At 40.3% G+C, this 24,764-nt stretch overlaps 2 protein-coding genes across 2 annotated transcripts; both read left to right on the top strand.

The window, feature by feature from the left end:
* The first annotated feature begins 4,918 nt into the window (after positions 1 to 4,918).
* On the top strand, positions 4,919 to 6,316 carry LOC124137785 (tripartite motif-containing protein 45-like). The gene is made up of 2 exons (XM_048385310.1): positions 4,919 to 6,083; positions 6,291 to 6,316. The coding sequence occupies exons 1-2, from the start codon at positions 4,919 to 4,921 to the stop codon at positions 6,314 to 6,316; spliced, it is 1,191 nt and encodes a 396-aa protein (XP_048241267.1).
* Positions 6,317 to 22,943: 16,627 nt separating this feature from the next.
* On the top strand, positions 22,944 to 24,272 carry LOC125374430 (E3 ubiquitin-protein ligase TRIM33-like). The gene is made up of 2 exons (XM_048385309.1): positions 22,944 to 24,039; positions 24,247 to 24,272. Exons 1-2 carry the CDS (start codon positions 22,974 to 22,976, stop codon positions 24,270 to 24,272), a joined length of 1,092 nt encoding a protein of 363 aa, XP_048241266.1. The 5' UTR covers positions 22,944 to 22,973.
* The last annotated feature ends 492 nt before the right edge of the window (positions 24,273 to 24,764 follow it).

Here is a 24,764-nt window from a genome sequence, read left to right as displayed (position 1 = left end):
AAGTAATTATTAAGGATTGATATACAGTAAACTACGTTTATAACGAACACACTTATGACGAACTGACGGATATAACGAACTGTTTTGGCCCTGTCCATTTGCTGTATATATGCTGTAGATGTGCCTTTAACGAACTACGGTTATTACGAACTAAATTTAGTGGTCTATTTAAGTTCGTTATAACCGTAGTTTACTGTAGTTGCACTGCTTGTTCATGGTGTCTTTACAGAAAATGTACAAAAGGGATTCGTATCTTTTAACTAATGGCAATAAAGTGATTCAGAGAGTCATAATCAATGTTATGGATACATGGTAATGTAATGTCATGTTCATTCAGACCAAGGATGTCGTCCTCAATCGGTCGCCACGTTACGTGCACGTGATACTACAGAATGGGTGGTGCTGAACGTATTCCAAGGAGTAGATTTGTGGACGTTCTCAACAGAATTTGTCCCGAATGGTTTCCGGTATGACAGACCCAGACTACATTCGTGACCAAGTCGTGTTATTCCGGGACAAGCCGAATAGCGATCTTCAGGTAACAAAAAGGGGCGAGTGGTGACGAATGACCCAGACTACGGAAACAGGTGTTCGTGAATCTCCGGTATATGTGAAACCATGGGGACTTATACAGTCAAACACTCCCAGCTTCCGTTACGAGTCATACAGCCGACTAAACTGAGGATCGGATGGTTGTGATGTTTGACTTGGCAGGTTGTGAGTTATCGTGTCCCGACCGTTGCTCGTGCTGCCAATCACTGGTCTGACTGGTCCAGATTAGATGATCTACTGACATACTCGTGATGTAGCTGGAATAGTTATGACTGCGGTCTATTCAATCAGTTTTACTTCCGGACAGTATGCACAGGCTTCACAGTGTGTATACCCACGCTATATTATTTAATTTCCATTTGTTTTTTGTTTAACTCCGCACTCAGCAATATTCCAGCTATATGACTGAGGTCTGTAAATAATCGAGTCTGGACTAGGCAATCAAGTGATTGACATCATGAGCATCCATCCACGCAACTGAGATACGATGACATGCATCAACCAAGTCAGCGAGCCTTACCATCCGATCCCGTTAGTCGCCTCTTAAGACAAGCATAGTCACCTTTTACGACGCTCCGCTTTTTAACTTCATGAAATCACTGATTCAGCTAATACAGTGAGACGTTGATGTCACACAGTCAAAATGTAGTACGTAGTCACGACTTCGCAGCGAACCCAGCCTGGGAATCGAACCTGTATCATTAGCGTGACCGGTGTGGCATTGTCGTACTTTCATTAATGACTTCTTATTTTCAAGATACTTCAACAAAGCGAGATCTATAATTATAGATGAATGAGTACAGGGATAATCTCATTCACAGTTATAAATAAGCATACAAACTCCTTAAGGTAGCTTTGACTGTGGGTTAAAGCTCGTCGATTGTCTGAGTGAGTCTTGCTGGGCAACGGTATAAGGATCTATACGTCACCTTTTAAAGTATTAAAGACGTTGTTATCCATAAAGTGTGTCTACTTTGTCATCCGTCAATTTCTCAGTCAATGCCTATCAAACAATTCAGTAGTTCAAATGGTCATGATGTCGCCATCTCATGCTTTGGTAAATTTTGACATTTTTTATTTGTTTTTTGTAAGGGCTAATTGAATAGTCCATCATACGTCAACATGTCTGAAGACAGAAGTGTGACGATTGTAGATCGACAGTTTGTATTTAATGCAAAGATTGGTTGAAGTTCATGTAGATCAGCAAGTATTTGGGTCACGCAGTTAGCCATGCAGCAAGCCTTGTAAGCCTTGTATTTTTTCCTTTTCCGTTTCCCAATCCTCGATCCGACTCTGTTGTGAGTAACCATCCTAGGGGTGCTTCCATTTGCTCTGTATTTGTGGGAGGAGTTGTTTTTAGAAGAATAAATAATTTTTCTGACTGTTGCCAACAAATTATTTGTTTACTGAGCACCATCAACTAATCTATTCTTTTTCACTTCTGACACAACTGTGTGATGTTATGGTATTCATTTTTCACCAAACAAAGTATTCATTTTCTTCACCACTGCCAGCTAACTATTCATTTTGGACATTCGTTTGAACGTATGATGTAAATCGGTGTGCATGCTCGTTTGTATCATATGTATTGCCATTTTATTGTAGATACAAATTGTAGTCTGTCCTTGGTGGGTGCCTTTGTACAATAAATTATTACTCTATTCCTTACAACAACTTCTTCCAAACAACAATTAAACAAACGGAGGTAAAACGGAACAAAGTGGTTTTAGTGTACATTTAATCGGTACTTAATAAAAGAACTGTGAAAATTATATTCACTACAACATGAATTCAAATGTGATATACATCTGTATAAAAACGAAAATAGACACGTCACAGACCTGCTACCTGCCCCATGACTATAACGACAAGGGAATAACTACTTCCTTGTCCTGAGCCCTTTACTTGCCATCAGAAAGCAAACGGGCCAAATACGCATGTTGGGACTACACATTTATTTCGTGACTACGGAAAATTCGACACATTCTGATTAAAATAGTGATAAATATATCACGAGTTCGCCGGGCCAGGACTGTGGGTTCGACACAACCGGGCATTCAACACATCCGAGCTCGACACAACGGGATTCGACTGTGCATAGACAAGTGTAAATGATTGCTACTACAATATGAATTCAAATTATTTTAAGATGCTTCAAATATCATACGCATATTGTATCAAAACGAAAATACCCACCCCGTGACTATAATGACTACTTCTGCATTCATGTCAGAGACATATCATTGCGATTTTGATATTGATATGCCTAAAACACAGTTAGGGCTAGTTACTGAGAACTGCTTGTCTGTTGGAAATATCAAGTGAAGGAAGTGATTTCAATAGTTAGTAAATTCACATTGAATCCATTCTATAATAGTCCTTTCAAACTCAATTACAATTTAAAGCTACGACCATGCACTCAAACACAAACATTTACTACTGAATGCAATACCTCATCTTTTTTGTTGATCTTTTTTGAAATTATATCCAATAGGAGTGGTAAGTGTTATACATTGATCTTGAAAATGTCTGATATTGTAGCCCGTGCAGAATGACCTACTTTCAATACGTGCATCTGTCTATGTCTATGCCGTTACATCTGACTGCTTTCCGCTCTGCATGTAGCTACATGTAGTAAATTGTCCTCGGTTGCGTGGAGTCCCGGTGCAGGCAAACAGACTCACTGTGTTTCAAGCAAGAGCCTTTCTTAGCTCTCGGGTTGGGCAAGCTGACCTTGATGGAATTCTGTCTCTCCGGTATCTGCGGGTGTAAGGCTGACTGAGGGAGTAATGGGCGTAGTGAATCGGTGACCTCTAGGTCGGCTTCTGGTTGTAGTGCTTCTCAGGGATGTTTTTACCTTAGTGTGAAGTATTCATGTATTAGGCGGAAGACGCTCAGAATTACATTTTCTCTGGATGTAGGAAGAATGTGAACTATAAAACGTCATGTGGACAAACTTAGAATAGTACACACCATGTAATTTGATCATGGATAGGGCTCCATCCTAACTTGGAATGACTTGTATTAATATTATTTACAAGTAGAGTGGTTTAATAATGAGTATAGCCCAGTCAGGATTTGGAATGACTATGACTATTGCAGATGTCAGAACGTAGGTACTCTAATCAGTTGAATATTTCAATGTAAATGTGTGCACTTCATAGTTATACATGCTTACCTGTAGAATTTGCATATCTGACATAAAAAATTTTTGTGCGTTTAAGTTAACTTTATGACATATGACTGGCCGACTGTTAAGTCAAGGTCCCCATGACAGAAGTTTATGCCCAGAAGAACATTTTATGCCAGGATACTCCTGGACATACATGATTTCATGGACAAGGGTCTTGTTAAATAGGCCTTGTTTGACGTTGATGAGAGGTCAAGGTTACTGAAGTTTAAAAAGGCAATCGTTACATATAATGAGCTAGGTTTCTATAAAATATACCAATAAAAAGAACATATGATTATGTGCATTACATCATTTAAAACCGCCTTTGGGTGCGGCGTTAATCAACAGAAAATGCCTCAATACGTCATATCAAAAGAGCAAGTTGCTCCCTCTCTGTTTTAAAACACTGCAGGGAGAATAAACCACTAGGGACACAGTGTTTAATTGTGCGATAAACATCGACCACGAGTCGTTAATTGCTTAGATGAGATACCAACATTTCGCCCAGCCTCTTTAAAGATCTTAATACAATGTACATGCTCTCAATTGGTTTACCCTTATGTAAATAATGATGACTCACTGAATACACTCCGAAATCGGCAATGTCGGACAAGTCTATTTTATTAAAAGGGGTATTTTCACAAGTTTCACGTCTTTTATCTGTACCTTTTCTCCAATTACCGATTGTCATATCTCTCCCACGTTTTGATGCGATCGTTCGGCCATTGCGTTATCTGCTACATCTATTGGGAACAACTCACGAAACACTTCCCTCTAATAGATATCGTCGTCGAATTTACGACCTCATTAGGATGCGAGCGCATGTTTGAATCTCCAGAAATGACGTCATGGTAGAACAATGTTTTATCGTGAAATAAACCACGCTTCATTCCAATTGTTCTTTGCGATTTATCGTGTAGCTGGCTTATATTTTATGATATGAAAATAGATCCTAAATCAATAGCATATTCTATTCTATTATGCATTGGGAGAGTTGTGGTAATAAGCAACATTTAAAATCAATAAAACAACGAGCTCATAATTTAATGCTACTAGCAGTTTTGAGTGATGTACATACAATGCAAGTATGGATGTGTCTCATACGACTTTGTACCAATTGTGTCGAGACACAAAGACGATTACACATGGAATCCGAAAATGCTTCAGATGTTTTAAATTTATTTCCAGATAACCATGTCGGACTATGTATCAGCGTCCGCCATCAAGGATCTTCTCACCGAGTGCCCAATATGTACTGAACACTTTGATGAGGTCAGACGAATACCTCGTCGTATGCCCTGCTGTGTACAGTCAATATGTCAGGCTTGTCTAGAGACGTACAGCCAAGGACTCCCAACGTTATCATGTCCCATGTGTCGACACCAACATAACCTGCCGGGTGGTGTCAAGTCTCTGCCCAAAGAGCCTATCATCCTAAGAATCCTGGATCATCTGAAGATTGTGAAAGGTCTTCATCTGCCATGTACAGATTGTCCTGATGGTAACCCTGCCATGTCCAGATGTGATGACTGTGGCGTCTTCCTGTGCCAAGAATGTCTAAATGCCCACAAAAGAGTTCAACCGATGCGAGATCACCAAACTGTCAGTTTTAAAGAAATGAAAGAACAACCAGGTAAAAGTTTCAATCGTCTCCATAAGTGTGCACAACATCACCAACCCCTACAGTTCTACTGCTACACTTGTGAAAAGATCGTCTGTGTGTCCTGCACTGTAGTAGAACACAAAGAAGGGAAGGGACACAACGTCGTGTCCGTGGATGAAGCACACAAAGAAAAGGCAAAGTCCATTGACGATACCTTAGTCAAGCTGAGGGAGAAGGCAGAGGGACTTGAGGAAATAAAACAAGATCTCAAGAAAAGACATTCAAACATACAGGTGTCAAAACAGGCTGCCGTGGTTGACATCAACAAAGCCTTTGACGAATTGATTGATGAAATACAGCAGAGGAGAGGTATTCTGTTGTCAGATGTTGAAGAGAGATCCAGCAAGATTCTGAAGCTGACACAGGAGGGACTGGATTCCACCAGTAATATTCTGGCAAAAGTGACATCATCTACCGAGTACACACGACAGATGCGGAGTAAAGCTGACAAGATAGAGGATCTACAAATGATGGGGTCTTCAGCTGCCACCTTGAGCGCCATGTTGCAGATGTCACCAAAGGCGTCACTTGGAAGAGCTGGTGTCAGCTTTGCTTCAACTTGCTTCAGTAAAATTACCCCCTTGTTGAAGATGGCTGGTCTCGTCAAATCAGTTGTCTTTTCACCAATAGAGAATCCAAATGGAAATAAATCCTTGAATGATGCAATGACTATTGAACACGAGTATGTGCCAGAAGGTAATCAGTCTGTTATTATTTTTAATTCAAGTATTTTCTTAAAGACACTTCCTCTATTTTGATATTTTTGTGCTTTTTGTTTCGAAACTGTGCAGACATCTGACAGTTATAAACTGTCCCAAAATTAACTGTGAAAAAAACACATGGTAATAATGGTACGTCATGTCTATTGATACTGAGGTCATCTTAGCACATTTGTGTCCACAGCTGCATATATGACCTGGCAGCCGTGAGGAGTAAAAGGATCGCTTGTCATGTGAGTTCTCTCCTCATTAATTTAAGTTAATTGAATAGTTACTGTGATGCCAAATGATTCTGTATAAAGATGTTTAATGTTTCTTTCTTAAAGCTGTCACAATTTTACAAGATTGAGTGGTGTCTTCAAAAAGTCATAGTACACTGAAGTTGTAAATAAAAACGACTAGGCCATTTCCATCTTCATAAGAAACCTCTGCTAAAAGCATGTCTCTTATGCGATTCCGGCAATATCACAAGCATGTGTTCATGAATCACTATTTTTAGGTGTCGATTGCCAAATGAAACAGTATGTAAATATGTATTTGGTGTCCCACGCATAATCGTAACAGTTTCCAGTAGGGTTAGAGTCACAGTTACCTCTGTTTTTGCATCCAGGATGTCTAAAACTAGCACTTTCTGTTGATCACTGATTCTCTTATAGATGCACTACACATCGCCTGTGTGACCTGTAATGAGTTTGACATCGACACGGATATACAAATAATGCACAAGTACAGCACTAATGAACGTGTTTTGTAAATTAGACTGACTTCAAAGTTGTTACATTAAATATTTGATCATTCGGATAATGATAATTAATCTCCAAGGTAGCCATATCCATCAGCTACATCTTTATGTTTTTTCTGTATGCTCACAAACAATTTGTTTATTCACATAGACATGTCGCACACGTAGCCCTCATTAGATATCCGGGATTTTGTATGGAAATTACTGCTGTAAAACAAGATTCTTTTTTCTTCTGAAAAAACACCCAGCAAGAATGCAACAGTCTGGGGCATAACTATTTTTTTCAAGATTTTTCGGGGTCAATTTGGATAAAATCGTCATTTTCGTTATCAGACTGTTATACACTGACTCTTCATTTGTAAATTTTGACTGAGTCAAAAACAAAATGATTCTTCATTCCCTGGTACCTGACTTTATGCATGTACTTTCTCCCACATCCCCGCTGGTTCGTAACAGATTAAAGAACTAATTTTACAGTGACACAGCTGTTGTTTCACTATAGAATATTCAAATGGTTTTGTTCTTTCAAGTATTTCTTTCTCAAAATTTGTTGCATTTGGTTGGTTCAGCGAGGTTCTGGTTTAATGTATAAGCACATGGGGTCGAATAACGTCATCAGGCATTCCGCCACGGGGATTTCCCCTCTCCTTGATGTTTACATTTTCAATCAAAACACCGGAAGCCTATTTTCTACTTTTCATAATACCCGTCAGCAAGTGCTAAAATTATGCAAACTATTGATGAAAGAACCGTCTACCACCCCACAAAATGGTCAGTCGCCTCGCGCCATGCATTGTTAAGATCAGCTCACAATGGATCTTGTTGCACATGCATCAGAAGGAGAGAACATATTCACATACATTGAGCTACAGCTCAAAAACCAGTTTCTTTCAACAGTTCAATAGTCTGAAGCCCTAAAGAACCTTAATACAAAATTGAGTCTTCTTCTCTTCTGTTGACCAGCAAGATCTGTTTGATAACATTGTATGCTAATTGGTTATCTGTCCCTTGGAGAGTCCAGTTCAAGGACTCTGCAACTGCTTCACGTCCCTTTGGATGGTTGATCTGCAATAGACTGCTTGTGCATCAATAGCGTGTCCCAGTGTCCTCAGACCTAAGTTGGAGACATAGTGGGAAGCTTCTTAATTAGCACTTCCTTGGCAGAATCTCCGCACCAACCTGTTGCTCCATAAAATCTTCTGGCAAATCCGTGGAAAGATTGTCCGAAATGCAGACAGGATATGTAAAATCCACCTGTGTTTGTTAGAGCACTGAGCATGAGACTTCGTCCATAATAGTCTTTGTACCCCAGAGACCCACCAGCGCACTGACAGGCATTAGAGGCATGACCATCATCTTCGACATTCCAATTCTTTGGTATTATCATTCCATTGATCCCCAAGGGTATGTGAGCGACATGGTGTTGGTATTATCATAGTATCTGGATTCCATCTGGACAGGAGAAGGTTCTCCACATCAGACCCAATGCTAGAGCTTTTATTATCCTTGTTATCCCCTGGACACGAGGCTGTGACCCTTGTCTGATGAGTGAGTTTGATTTTACGCCACTTTTAGCAATATTCCAGCAATATCACGGCGGGGGACACACGAAGTGGGCTTCACACATTGTACCCATGTCGGGAATCGAACCCGGGTCTTCGACGTGACGAGCGAAACCTTTAACCACTAGGCTACCCGACCGCCCCACTTTTTCTGATGACAAATACAGAGACCTTGATGCAAAGGTCTCCTGGGTGGATGAGTTTACACATTTACCATACCCCTGTGCAGAGTTACCATGAATTGGCTGATGTTGTTTGGCCTGCTCCCAACCATTCTCTGCTGGATATTCATCTGAGCTCTTTGGAGGACCCGAAGGGCTATCCCCTCAGTAGTGGGCTTTGTCCGACTCCGACTGGACACTTCCGTACCATGTAACTCAGATTGAGTGGTTGGCATGGGTGCATCAGAGGGACGGCCAGTTCGAGGAATTTTAGAGCTACTGGTATCCAGGTTGGCTTACCCCAGAGAAAACTGCCATATCCTTGCTGAAATCCTGAGGTAAGGTTATGTGAGATGGGGTTTAACGTCGCGTCCAAGATTATTGCACCTATTTATCGACATGCTTGGACGTGTATGTTTGTGTGTGTGTGTTCGTGTGCGTGCGTGCGTGCGTGCGTGCGTGCGTGCGTGCGTGCGTGCGTGCGTGCGTGCTAGCGTGCGTGCGTGCGTGCGTGTGTGCGTGTGTGTGTGTGTGATTGTACTACTCCGGACGGTTTTATTGTTCTAGCCCAATGAGATACCAGGCCGCAGTTTAACATGAATACCCCACTCAGACGCACTTTACGGGATCCGAGCTGACCATTCCTTCTTTTAGCCCCATAATGCACAGCGCCAGGCAGGGTAACAACAAGTATAATCTTTTGACGTCTTTTGGTATGATCCAGCCCAGCTAGGGGTAGCTCTTGCGGTAGCGGAATGGCGGGCAATACCAAAGACAACCATACGCAAGTTAATCACCACAGCGCCATCCGGGTATCGTGCATGTGTCGCCCAACATAGTGGGGTGGGGTGGACACACCAGAGATTGACATTGATCGTCATTACACCTTCACTATCATTTCATTAGTTCCCTTATTTTGTCGTGAGCATAATTCCTTTAAAAGACACACACACACACACACACACACACACACACTGACAGAACACACCGACATATCGCGATAGCATGATATATTTTGCAAGCAAATTGGATCATAACTTAAAACAGGTGCCAGTTTAAGTTATCTCTCTTAGAAATGTACAATTTCAGTATGATAAAACATGTTGTTGAAACCAGTATATCTGGAAAGGGTAGATTAGTGTCTCGCATGCGAAACGAAATGAACAGCTGGCGGTCGTCTAATACGCCCTTGCAGAGTTGCGTCCTTTGATTACGCTACATATCTATCATCGTGGGTTTGAATCCCGGTTCGCCCCGATTGTGTTCCTAGGTCTGTCAGCACCATATCGGTGCTCGAGGGTTTCACCAAAGTGGTAAACAGCTGAGACCTGCATCACATCAGGCTTTCCTCCCACAATTAGAATACTGTTAAAAGCGTAATAAAACACAAATCACTCACTGACTCATTTCACTACAAAGCATATGTTTCTAGGAATCGGAATTTGTAGTATGTTCCGACTTCACATTCAAAAGTAATTAACACACCCCTGCTGAAGTCAGTCTATCTGATACAAAATGTCCTTCAATTGTTTGAGCATTGTCCAAATATGGCAGGTAGACTTTCGTTTTATTTCACTAGTACTTTTCTGATTCACCGATATGTTATACTTTAACCTATATAGCACTATCCTTAAACTTCACGGAAACCATAGCAATATATATATAACACTTTCATCCCATATTAAGCTGACACGCCGTGATATGACTGGTTTACTGTTAAAACGGTGTTAACCCCAATTCACTCACTAATATGACATTTAGTACAGATGTTTGTATACACGGAAACGCATTCACCTGATACGAACGATGTCTTCTCCCCAGGTGCGGATCTGGAGTGGGACTCCAGTATTGCAAGTGACGGTCTGACGGTTTCGGGGCCATTTGTCACCAATGGCAAACAAGAACATCTTCCACCAAGGACAGGATGCCGACTACATGCATCTCCCTCTGTCCTGACATCAACACCTCTGGTCATCAGGCCAGGACAGACCATCATGTATGGCATGGAGGTCACATACTCTGTCATAAAACCATATGATTACAATACTTTTATCTTCGAAGCAGCTTTGACTGGCAGCCCTGTTCATGCTAACAAGACCCAAACAACTGGATTGAGTGTATTGTTTGCAACATGCGCAAAACATAATGCAATATGTCTAAAGGTGTACAACAACGGACTATATCTGTCCCATGACAACCTTACGCTGAACGAGAGTGGTACAACTTACAGCCTGGATTTGGGATTCGTTCTTGAAGAGGAAACACATACAGTCCATGTCCTGGACCTTAGTAAACAGAAACTCGTCACATCTGTAACTCCCTTCCCGTTTGATAAACCTCTCTGGGTCATAGCGTATTGTGGATTTTATCCTAACACCCACTTAACCTGTGATTTATCATCACAGAAAGGAAGAAACATGCACGACGCAATCAAACGCTTGATCCACAAGAGATATAAGAGACAAAGTGGTAAATCTTCGTCATTTATGTGACCATTGTATGCCAGGGGCGAGAACCCCTTTTCGCCAAACTTCCTCCGTTGGTCGATATGACCACATCCTCCTTCTGTCTGGAAGATGTGACCTCATTAAACCATAATGAATTGTTTGATAGGCATTACTTGGAAGTTGACGGATGACAAAGTAGACTCAATTTATTAATAACAACTTCTTGAATACAGTAAAGGCGACGATTCGGTATAGATCCTTGCTTGACAACGGTATAAGGATCTATACTGAAACGTCGCCTTTACAGTATTAAAGAAAGTGTTATGCATAAATTGTGTCTACTTTGTAAGCCATAATGGTGTCCACGTAAACAAAGTTGTATATATAGCAGTACATTCATGCAAATCACTGTCTTGGGTCCGGTAAGTTCATGTACAAACTGGGCCACCAATAACATGAACAATCATTTCATCATTGATGTGGCCATTATAGGCCCAGGAAACGAGTAAATATGAAACGTCACAACTTCTGACATGGTTTCAGTTGTCAGTGAATAGCGGTACGTTGGCGCCCATTAGTGTGTTCATTATTTGATGTTGAACACTTAATGTCTTTTTATGGGATTCGAGGTTAGATTCGGTTTCTAGCAACCTATGTTGGTCGTAAGAAGCGACTTAATGGATCAGGTTGTCAGGCTCGGTGACTTGGTTGATGGCATGTCACGTACCCCGCCGCCGTGGATTGTTGCTCATAATATCAACCACTGGTCTGTCTGGCCCACACTCGATTATATACCAGGAATATTGCTAAGCGCGGCGTTAAACAACAAACACACAACTTTTGGGAGTTCACAAATGTTCCACCAATGTTTTTTTCATAGTGTTGACTGCTTGTGAAGTAACTCCGTTGTTAGTTTCACAGTATCCATCTTGCAGCATGTGAAACTGATATCGTTATGTATATTCTGTATGAATGAGGCCAGCACAGTGTACAGCATGCGTTGTGTATTCTTACACGGTTAGTGTCACATGATCTGTAGTTGTTTGGTAATGCTTCCCGTTTCAGTAGCGACGTAATTTATATAGGTGTTATTCTGTCACACGTATCTGGCTCTGATAATTTTGGACAAATACAAGCGCTGCCAATGTGTTCAAAGTTTTCTTTTGGTATTAATCTTTCAGACTCTTTATGACCAGTATTAAGTATATTTTTAGGGCGCTACATATTCCTCCATTTCTATAAAAAAAAAAATGGCTACAATGACGAGGGCGATATTTCTTGCGAGATAATTTCTGAAGATATTGTACGTACGCTTTAATGACGATTGAAGCAATACAAACAAGAACCGTACAACATTTATCGCTATTTCTACATGTGTGGTAGTATCATCCTATACATTATTCTTAATGTTGACATGCATTGTTTTAACATTAACAGTAGATTTAAAGATAGGACATCAATTTTAATAATGTGATTATAGAAGTTTTGTCAGTTATGTTTATTTCACGGTGTTTTGACGTGGTGTTGATGTGTTTGTTTGCCTTTTCAAGACAGCACACAGGGCTTGAATCCTCGAAGAAATGTCGGCTTGTTTTTGTTTTGGAAGGTCTTTGACCCGGCGTTGCTGTGCATTATTTTTTTTAAATATTCACCGGCATTTGCTTAGTTTAATTTTAAACATATTTTATTCTCATGAAAAGAATTGGGCACAAGATATCATCACTTTGAACGCCCTTTCCCATAGATTTACATGTATGCTTATTTACAATTAATAAATTAAATGACAGAAAGGAAAGAAAAGAAATAAAGAAACTTATGTATATTCACATTGCTCACTCAAACCTTTTTGTTTACTTTATATGAGTATGTACATTCCTAAATATGTTTTCGTTCACATAATAAGGTAAAATTGCATTGCCAACTAGCATCAGGTCAATATTTACATCACAAGTATCTTTCACAATTAACAATAGTGAGTGCATCAATTCGTTTATAGCTGATTTAAATAAAGGAAATTCAATGAAAAAATTATATGAATTTTTACAGGGGCTTTCACATCGGCATTTTGGATCCACGTTTAAACCTTTTCTAAAGAAGTCATTAGTTAATTCACTATCATCACCGGCATTTGTTCTAAAAGGCAGTTCCTGAGTGAACCCTGATGCTTTGTGTACACACTAGTAAAACGCCAGAAACCTTTGATTTTGGGTTCGAATACAGGTTCGCCCCGATTATGTTTCTAGGTTTGTCACCACCATACCCGTGCTTGTGGGTTTCACCGAAGTGGTAAACGTCTGAGACCTGCATCACTTCGGGGTTTCCTCCCACATTAAGCTGACACGCCGTGATATAACTGTAATACTGTTAAAAGCGGCGTTAAACCCAACACACTCACTCACTCATGTGGAATTTTAGGATGGATTCATTTCCGGTATATAACCCATATGCTGTTAAATATTTATTGTGCCATTTTATATACACATTCAACAGTGATCAATTTGTTCTTAAGTTTATTATTTTGGTGTGTTTTTTCACTTCTGTAGATTTAGATAGATGATATCATGGAATGTTCATAGAAATCATAACTATTTTGAGCTTTTGTCAATGAAACACCTAGTTAGCATGGTTTGGTTGTTCAAAGATTTCGCCGAAAGGAAAGGGTTTTGTTGATGGTATTGTATGAACATCTATTTGCTTAGTCTAATTTATATTTTGAAAAGAAAAGAACATGAAATAAACAACCAATGTACATCCATAGTATCATCTTTTATTATAGTCAATATATCTATGCTTATCAATTGTGTGAAATAAAATATAAAATGTTGGTTTTTAGATTTGTGTTATTTCGGTTCGTGGAAAGTTTGAAATAGATTGTGTGACATTAATGATTACTGTAAATAGCACAGCCTTGATTGCATTGTCGTTGAGTCAGTGAGTAGTCTTACAATAAGTTTAGAAATACTATTACAGAATATTGTAATACACTCACACACTCACTCGACCCGTGAAGATCCGGGTTAGAATAGGTCTTCAGCAACCCATGCTTGCCGCAAAAGGCGACTATGCTTGTCGTAAGAGGCGACTAACGGGATCGGGTAGTCAGGCTCGCAGACTTGGTTGATGCATGTCATCGTGTCCCAATTGTGTGGATCGATGCTCATGATGTCAGTCACTGGATTCGATAATTTACGGTCCCGCGACATATAGCTGGCATATTGCTCACTCACTCACTCACTCACTCACTCACTCACTCACTCACTCACTCACTCACTCACTCACTCACTCACTCACTCACTCACTCACTCACTCACTCACTCACTCACTCACTCACTCACTCACTCACTCACTCGCTCACTCGCTCACTCACTCTTTTATCTGAAATATTTTTTGCCTGACATTATACCCTATAGCACCAACGTTCGTACTAATTCAAAATACATTTTGAAAGGCTTGCTAGGCAAGCCATTCGTTTGATATGTTCACGGTGTGTGTGCGCGTCAATAAGTGCGTGCATGTGTGTGTGTGTGTGTGTGTGTGTGTTATTAATTACATGGTTATATTTCTTTAATAATCTTTCACCGAAGATATCAGGAGCGCCTCCATGGTCTAGTTGATAGAGCGTCTGCTCGGAGAGTGGAAGGTCGGTGGTTCGATTCCCGGGTCATACCAAAAGAACTTATAAAATGGTACTTGTTGTTACCCTGCCTGGAGATCGACATTAGGGTATAACAAAGGACGGTACTGTATCTGAGTGGGATATCAATGTTGTCTCAGTGGACTAGCACAATAAAACCGGCATTAGTCCTGCCTAGAAGGACACACACACACACGTACATGCACGACACTATATAAGTGCAAATAATCTTTAAACCTTTAATCTTTATATAAACGTTAAACCTAATTTCACCTCACCACCTCCTTGCAAAGATCAAAATATCCAAGATCAGAAGCGTCTTTAAAATACCTACCTCACCCCGAAATTAGGATTTCCACCACACATGAAATGTTTATGTCTGAAGGGGGACGCTCTCCGGGCGGACGCTCTACCACTAGACCACGGAGGCGGTCTCGTCACGCCGAAGATCCGGGATCGATTCCCGACATGGGCACAATGTGTGAAGCCCATTTCTGGTGTCCCCCGCCGTTATATTGCTGGAATATTGCTAAAAGTGGCTTAAAACCTCACCCACCCACCCACCCACCCACCCACCCACTCACTCACTCACTCACTCACTCACTCACTCACTCACTCACTCACTCACTCACTCACTCACTCACTCACTCACTCACTCACTCACTCACTCACTCACTCACTCCCTCACTCACTCACTCACTCACTCACTCACTCACTCACTCACTCTACCTGTAAGTGAAAAACAACAGACAGACACTTGTCGGTTTGTACTCTCCGTGTTTATGCAGGCAGACTAGGGCCCTGGAAATGTTCCATTACAAAAATGAAAAATACATTCACTTACGACACATTGTACCACACAGAAACAAAGGGACATCATGCACATGTAAACGGGGAGGTTGAGCTTGTTGATATGTTAACATATTGTCATGGAAATGAAAAGTTCTTTCTGAAACGATAAACCAAAATTTGGAGCATCATTGAGGGTCGCGTATCTTGCTATACCTTACTTTGAGTAGAGTGTGTCAAGTTATAGCACTCATTGTGTATCGTCTATCTTGCTATACCTTACTTTGAGTAGAGTGCTTCATGTTATACCACGCTATGGAGTGTAATATATCATGTTAAACCACAAATTGAGTGTCGTGGATCTTGATGTACCTTACTTTGAGTAGAGTGATTCATGTTATATCACACTATGGAGTGTAATATATCATGTTAAACCACAAATTCAGCGTCGCAGAGGCATTGAAACATATCAAATAATGCCATACTATTGTCATTTCGCATAATATACTAGTACCCCACAAGAGGCTGCCATCCCCCATCTGGTAGCAGGATTCAGGGGTCTACTTAGAGGGTATTCGGGGCTCAGCAGTATAGTACGCGGGACATGTTAAATCGTATATGGTATTCAACATTTTTATATCAATAATGGACGACGCAAACATTTCCTTTACATACATATATATATAAACAAAATTCGAGTAAGTTTACATAAATTCAGACTTTTTTCATTTTTTTTTAGATTTGTTTTAGCAGTATTCAGGATTCGGGGTGAGCAAATGAGACTCAGAGTGAACAAATAGATGGTATTCGCAATTCAGAGGAGGGGGGGGGGGGGGGGGGGGGGGGGGTTGGCACCCTCATACAGCGGTACTCTTTAAAAACAAGTAATGTATCATGAGGACGGATTCAACAAAACAGTCTAAAACTGTCAAAACTGATTCACTGAATTGACTAAATACATTCTATCAAACTGTTCAACAGATGCTGTGATTCAAATTGTCTTTGCTTTTGCACATTCAGTTTCAATATTCCTAATCCTGTACATCACACATCGGACAATGCATGCTGCACCCGATGAAGCTGCTCATCGCCCCATGTTGTCCTGTTCTGAACCGTAGAAGATCGTGGTGCCACCCTCGGGAACAAAGTCACGTGATGTTCAGTCGAAAAGGGAGATAAGTCCTCCGTCAGAGTCAGAGTCGGTGTCATCATCTGCAGGCTTATCTTCTGCAGGGAAGAAAACAGACAAAGCTGTTCTACAATTTGATTTGTCACTTTGCAATACCCAATGTCTTTTTTCACCGAAGGGTTGAAATACGACAAACGCCTATTAACAAATGCAATCAACTAGACCTATATGCTATCCCGAAAGGCCACATCAAATTGTTCTTTCCTTTGTTGGAATCGCCGTCGCGGGGAGGCACTGTAGCTCACTTGATTGTCATACAACATTTACAACATTACAGATCATACTATTTGCAATTTAGATTTGTGAAAGAAAATATTAAAAAATATATACATGTAGCAAAAATAGACCCGTTGACCACTTAATTGATAAGTGTGGAATTGCAAACTCTTCCAGAGTCATTCATGATCTGGAAATGAACCCTTGATTACTTAGTAGCTAATTTGCTTTCATGGAAACCAGAAATAATATAAATTTCCAAAATTGCTGTCTTGCAAATGACACCAATACATCCTTGATCCAATAAATAATAAGGCACGCTTCCGTGACGAACCCTATCCTTTTTAATGCATAAGTCCAATGTGTTGTCATGGAAATCGGAGAAAACATTAAGTTGCTACATAGCTAAAGACACCAGTTCATGTTTAGATTGATATCAGTGAAAAACCTGATCAAGAAATATTAAACAGTATTTGCGTTATGCTCCATTAAATACTGTATTCAACCTTTTTACCATCTCGTCATGGAAACCTAATTTCAATAAATTTCCCCGAAATACCAAAAAGACCAAAGACCAAAGACCACAGGTGACGGAAGGAAGGACGGACAGTACCCATCCAATATCCCCTTCCCACTTCGTGGCAAGGGATAATAACAGGTGTTGCTTTTATGACGAGGCTGATATGGGTTTTGGTGTTTTATCTAGGAAGAGTTGACTTCATCACCGTGAAACTAGTCCGCGTCAATAGCTCGACCCTCCTAATGTTTTTCTGTACCTAGCTAGACTAAGCGTGGGGAAATCCTTTGTGTCTCTCTGTATCTCTAAACTCAACCTTGACCAAGGCTTATATGGCCAAGGTCACTGACAGGGGTTAAGTCATATATTAAAACAACAGTAATTAATGAGGATTGATATACAGTAAACTACGTTTATAACAAACACACTTATAACGAACTGACGGATAAAACGAACAGTTTTTCACCCTGTCCATTTGCTGTATATATGCTGTTGATGTGCCTTTAACGAAACACGGTTATTACGAACTAAATTTAGTGGCTATTTAAGTTCGTTTTACCGTAGTTTACTGTAGTTGCAATGCTTGTTCAGGGTGTCTTCACAGAAAATGTACAAAAGGGATTCGTTTATTTTAACTAATGGCAATTAAGTGATTCAGAGAGTCATAATCAATGTTATGGATACATTGTAATGTAATGTCATGTTCATTCAGACCAAGGATGTCGTCCTCAATCGGTTGCCACGTCATTACGTGCACGTGAGACTACAGAATGGGTGGTGCTGAACGTATTTCAAGGAGTAGATATGTGGACTTTCTCCACGGAATTTGTCCTGAATGGTTTCCGGTATGACAGACCCAGACTACATTCGTGACCAAGTCGTGTTATTCCGGGATAAGCCGAATAGCGATCTTCGGGTTACGGAAAGGGACGAGTGGTGACGAATGACCCAGACTACGGAAACAGGTGTTCGTGAATCTCCGGTATATGTGAAACCATGGGGACGTATATAGTCAAACATTCCCAGCATCCGTTACGAGTCATACAGCCGACTAAACTGAGGATCGGATGGTTGTGATGTTTGACTGGGCAGATTGTGAGTTATCGTGTCCCGACCGTTGCTCGTGCTGCCAATCACTGGTCTGACTGGTCCAGATTAGATGATCTACTGACATACTCGTGATGTAGCTGGAATAGTTATGACTGCGGTCTATTCAATCAGTTTTCCTTCCGGACAGTATGCACAGGCTTCACAGCGTGTATACCCACGTGATATTATTTAATTTCCATTTGTTTTTTGTTTAACTCCGCACTCAACAATATTCCACCTATAGGACGGCGGTCTGTAAATAATCGAGACTGGACCAGACAATCAAATGATTGACATCATGAGCATCGATCCACGCAACTGAGATACGATGCATGCATCAACCAAGTCAGCGAGCCTCACCATCCGATCCCGTTTGTCGCCTCATACGACAAGCATAGTCGCTCTTACGATGCTCTGCTTTTTAACTTCATGAAATCACTCATCCAGCTAATACAGTGACACGTTGATGTCACACAGTCAAATAGTAGTACGTAGTCACGACTTCGCAGCGAACCCAGCCTGAGAATCGAACCTGTATCCTTAGCGTGACTGGTGTGGCATTGTCATACTTTCATTAATGATTTCTTATTTTCAAAATACTTTAACTAAGCGGGATCTATAATTATAGATGAATGAGTACAGGGATAATCTCATTCACAGTTACAAATAAGCACACATACCCCCCAAGGTAGCTTTGACTGTAGGTTAAAGCTCGTCGATTGTCTGAGTGAGTCTTGCTTGACAACGGTATAAGGATCTATACGTCACCTTTTACAGTATTAAAGAAGTTGTTATCCATAAAGTGTGTCTTCTTTGTCATCCCTCAATTTCTCAGTCAATGCCTGTCAAACAATTCAGTAGTTCAGATGGTCATAATGTCGTATTCTCATGCTTTGGTACATTTTGACATTTTTTATTTGTTTTTTGTAAGGTCGTTTTGTTAGTTTTGTACAAAGTAGTGTAGGTCAATTCAAATCGAAAATAGATACTGCGCATGCCTATAACAGCGTCAACAGGTGTCTTTGTAAGTACAGTTCCTGGGCTAGGTGTGAAAACTGTGATTTTTGCCAAACATCGACATGTAAGTAATTTCACTGACCTCATCCAATGTCCGGTACACCGACATGTATGTACATCAGGTAATAACACTGTATAGGTACACTACAGGTGAGATATGTGGCTGCCAAACAGAATTAATACACAGGTGGCCTAGCGGGTTACACAACAGTATTGTTGATCCAGGAAGTCCCACCATACAGCAGAATATTTGAGGTGATTATGTGGATATTAGAGCATATTGACATGATATGTCTAGCTAATTGAATAGTCCATCATACGTCAACATGTCTAAAGACAGAAGTGTGACCACTGTAGATCGACAGTTTGTATTTAATGCAAAGCCTGGTTGAAGTTCATGTCGATCAGGTAGTATTTGGGTCACGCAGTTAGCCATGCAGCAAGCCTTGTAAGCTTTGTGGGTTTTTTTTCCTTTTCCGTTTCGCAATCCTTGATCCGACTCTATTGTGAGTAACCATCCTAGGGGTGCTTCCATTTGCTCTGTATTTGTGGGAGGAGTTGTTTTTCTTCACCACTGCCTGCTTACTATTCATTTTGGACATACGTTTGAACGTATGATGTAAATATGTGTGCTTGCTAGTTTATATCATATGTATTGCCATTTTATTGTAGATACAAATTGTAGTCTGTCCCACAGGTGCCTTTGTACAATAAACTGTTACTCTATTCCTTACAACAACTTCTTCCAAACAACAATTAAACAAACGGAGGTAAAACGGAACAAACTGGTTTTTGTGTACATTTATACGATACTCAATAAAAGAACTGTGAAAATTATCTTCACTACAACATGAATACAAATGTGATATACGAAAATAGACACGTCACAGGCCTGCTACCTGCCCCATGACCATATCGAAAAGGGAATAACTACTTCCTTGTCCTGAGCCCTTTACTTGCCACCACAAAGCAAACGGGCCACATAGGCTTGTTGGGACTACACATCTATTTCGAGACTACGGAAAATTCGACACATTCTGATTAAAATAGTGATAAATATATCACGAGTTTGCGGGGCCAGGACTGTGGGTTCGACACAACCGGGCATTCAACACATCCGAGGTCGACACAACGGGATTCGACTGTGCATAGACAAGTGTAAATGATCGCTACTACAATATGAATTCAAATTATTTTAAGATGCTTCAAATATCATACGCATATTGTATCAAAACGAAAATACCCACCCCGTGACTATAATGACTACTTCTGCATTCATGTCAGAGACATATCATTGCGATTTTGATATTGATATGCCTTAAACACAGATAGAGCTAGTTACTGAGAATTGCTTGTCTGTTGGAAATATCAAGTGAAGGAAGTGATTTCAATAATTAGTAAATTCACATTGAATCCATTCTATAACAGTCCTTTCAAACTCAATTACAATTTAAAGCTACGACCATGCACTCAAACACACACATTTACTACTGAATGCAATACCTCTTTTTTGTTGATTTTTTTAAAACTTATATCCAATAGGAGTAGTAAGTGTTATACATTGATCCTTGAAAATGTCTGATATTGTAGCCCGTGCAGAGTGACCTACTTTCAATGCATATGTCTATATCTATGCCGTTACATCTGACTGCTTTCCGCACTGCATCAAGCTAGTAAATTGTCCTCGGTTGCATGGAGTCCCGGTGCAGGCAAACAGGCTCACTGTGTTTCAAGCAAGAGCCTTTCTTAGCTCTTGGGCTGGGCAAGCTGACCTTGATGGAATCCTGTCTCTCCGGTATCTACGGGTGTAAGGCTGACTGAGGGAGTAATGGGCTTAGTGAATCGGTAACCTCTAGGTCGGCTTCTGGTTGTAGTGCTTCTCAGGGATGTTTTTACCTTTGTGTGAAGTATTCATGTATTGGGCGGCAGACGCTCAGAATTACATTTTCTCTGGATGTAGGAAGAATGTGAACTATAAAACGTCATGTGGACAAACTTAGAATAGTACACACCATGTAATTTGATCATGGATAGGGCTCCATCCTAACTTGGAATGACTTGTATTAATATTATTTACAAGTAGAGTGGTTTAATAATGAGTATAGCCCAGTCAGGATTTGGAATGACTATGACTATTGCAGATGTCAGAACGTAGGTACTCTAATCAGTTGAATATTTCAATGTAAACGTGTGCACTTCATAGTTATACATGCTTACCTGTAGAATTTGCATATCTGACATAAAAAATTTTTGTGCGTTTAAGTTAACTTTATGACATATGACTGGCCGACTGTTAAGTCAAGGTCCCCATGACAGAAGTTTATGCCCAGAAGAACATTTTATGCCAGGATACTCCTGGACATACATGATTTCATGGACAAGGGTCTTGTTAAATAGGCCTTGTTTGACGTTGATGAGAGGTCAAGGTTACTGAAGTTTAAAAAGGCAATCGTTACATATAATGAGCTAGGTTTCTATAAAATATACCAATAAAAAGAACATATGATTATGTGCATTACATCATTTAAAACCGCCTTTGGGTGCGGCGTTAATCAACAGAAAATGCCTCAATACGTCATATCAAAAGAGCAAGTTGCTCCCTCTCTGTTTTAAAACACTGCAGGGAGAATAAACCACTAGGGACACAGTGTTTAATTGTGCGATAAACATCGACCACGAGTCGTTAATTGCTTAGATGAGATACCAACATTTCGCCCAGCCTCTTTAAAGATCTTAATACAATGTACATGCTCTCAATTGGTTTACCCTTATGTAAATAATGATGACTCACTGAATACACTCCGAAATCGGCAATGTCGGACAAGTCTATTTTATTAAAAGGGGTATTTTCACAAGTTTCACGTCTTTTATCTGTACCTTTTCTCCAATTACCGATTGTCATATCTCTCCCACGTTTTGATGCGATCGTTCGGCCATTGCGTTATCTGCTACATCTATTGGGAACAACTCACGAAACACTTCCCTCTAATAGATATCGTCGTCGAATTTACGACCTCATTAGGATGCGAGCGCATGTTTGAATCTCCAGAAATGACGTCATGGTAGAACAATGTTTTATCGTGAAATAAACCACGCTTCATTCCAATTGTTCTTTGCGATTTATCGTGTAGCTGGCTTATATTTTATGATATGAAAATAGATCCTAAATCAATAGCATATTCTATTCTATTATGCATTAGGAGAGTTGTGGTAATAAGCAACATTTAAAATCAATAAAACAACGAGCTCATAATTTAATGCTACTAGCAGTTTTGAGTGATGTACATACAATGCAAGTATGGATGTGTCTCATACGACTTTGTACCAATTGTGTCGAGACACAAAGACGATTACACATGGAATCCGAAAATGCTTCAGATGTTTTAAATTTATTTCCAGATAACCATGTCGGACTATGTATCAGCGTCCGCCATCAAGGATCTTCTCACCGAGTGCCCAATAAGTACTGAACACTTTGATGAGGTCAGACGAATACCTCGTCGTATGCCCTGCTGTGTACAGTCAATATGTCAGGCTTGTCTAGAGACGTACAGCCAAGGACTCCCAACGTTATCATGTCCCATGTGTCGACACCAACATAACCTGCCGGGTGGTGTCAAGTCTCTGCCCAAAGAGCCTATCATCCTAAGAATCCTGGATCATCTGAAGATTGTGAAAGGTCTTCATCTGCCATGTACAGATTGTCCTGATGGTAACCCTGCCATGTCCAGATGTGATGACTGTGGCGTCTTCCTGTGCCAAGAATGTCTAAATGCCCACAAAAGAGTTCAACCGATGCGAGATCACCAAACTGTCAGTTTTAAAGAAATGAAAGAACAACCAGGTAAAAGTTTCAATCGTCTCCATAAGTGTGCACAACATCACCAACCCCTACAGTTCTACTGCTACACTTGTGAAAAGATCGTCTGTGTGTCCTGCACTGTAGTAGAACACAAAGAAGGGAAGGGACACAACGTCGTGTCCGTGGATGAAGCACACAAAGAAAAGGCAAAGTCCATTGACGATACCTTAGTCAAGCTGAGGGAGAAGGCAGAGGGACTTGAGGAAATAAAACAAGATCTCAAGAAAAGACATTCAAACATACAGGTGTCAAAACAGGCTGCCGTGGTTGACATCAACAAAGCCTTTGACGAATTGATTGATGAAATACAGCAGAGGAGAGGTATTCTGTTGTCAGATGTTGAAGAGAGATCCAGCAAGATTCTGAAGCTGACACAGGAGGGACTGGATTCCACCAGTAATATTCTGGCAAAAGTGACATCATCTACCGAGTACACACGACAGATGCGGAGTAAAGCTGACAAGATAGAGGATCTACAAATGATGGGGTCTTCAGCTGCCACCTTGAGCGCCATGTTGCAGATGTCACCAAAGGCGTCACTTGGAAGAGCTGGTGTCAGCTTTGCTTCAACTTGCTTCAGTAAAATTACCCCCTTGTTGAAGATGGCTGGTCTCGTCAAATCAGTTGTCTTTTCACCAATAGAGAATCCAAATGGAAATAAATCCTTGAATGATGCAATGACTATTGAACACGAGTATGTGCCAGAAGGTAATCAGTCTGTTATTATTTTTAATTCAAGTATTTTCTTAAAGACACTTCCTCTATTTTGATATTTTTGTGCTTTTTGTTTCGAAACTGTGCAGACATCTGACAGTTATAAACTGTCCCAAAATTAACTGTGAAAAAAACACATGGTAATAATGGTACGTCATGTCTATTGATACTGAGGTCATCTTAGCACATTTGTGTCCACAGCTGCATATATGACCTGGCAGCCGTGAGGAGTAAAAGGATCGCTTGTCATGTGAGTTCTCTCCTCATTAATTTAAGTTAATTGAATAGTTACTGTGATGCCAAATGATTCTGTATAAAGATGTTTAATGTTTCTTTCTTAAAGCTGTCACAATTTTACAAGATTGAGTGGTGTCTTCAAAAAGTCATAGTACACTGAAGTTGTAAATAAAAACGACTAGGCCATTTCCATCTTCATAAGAAACCTCTGCTAAAAGCATGTCTCTTATGCGATTCCGGCAATATCACAAGCATGTGTTCATGAATCACTATTTTTAGGTGTCGATTGCCAAATGAAACAGTATGTAAATATGTATTTGGTGTCCCACGCATAATCGTAACAGTTTCCAGTAGGGTTAGAGTCACAGTTACCTCTGTTTTTGCATCCAGGATGTCTAAAACTAGCACTTTCTGTTGATCACTGATTCTCTTATAGATGCACTACACATCGCCTGTGTGACCTGTAATGAGTTTGACATCGA

This window comes from Haliotis rufescens, unplaced genomic scaffold (assembly GCF_023055435.1).
Source record: "Haliotis rufescens isolate VD_foot unplaced genomic scaffold, xgHalRufe1.0.p SCAF_57, whole genome shotgun sequence".
Taxonomy (NCBI): domain Eukaryota; kingdom Metazoa; phylum Mollusca; class Gastropoda; order Lepetellida; family Haliotidae; genus Haliotis; species Haliotis rufescens.
The sequence above is the reverse complement of the archived record's forward strand: the minus strand, read 5'-3'. Positions and strand labels throughout refer to the sequence as shown.

Bases quoted from the DNA above. Each gene is read 5' to 3' on its own strand.
- LOC124137785 (XM_048385310.1), top strand. From the start codon at position 4,919: ATGTCGGACTATGTATCAGCGTCCGCCATCAAGGATCTTCTCACCGAG. The intron at 6,084-6,290 runs GTAATCAGTCTG...TTGTGTCCACAG, and splicing joins ACACGAGTATGTGCCAGAAG to CTGCATATATGACCTGGCAG.
- LOC125374430 (XM_048385309.1), top strand. From the start codon at position 22,974: ATGCCCTGCTGTGTACAGTCAATATGTCAGGCTTGTCTAGAGACGTAC. The intron at 24,040-24,246 runs GTAATCAGTCTG...TTGTGTCCACAG, and splicing joins ACACGAGTATGTGCCAGAAG to CTGCATATATGACCTGGCAG.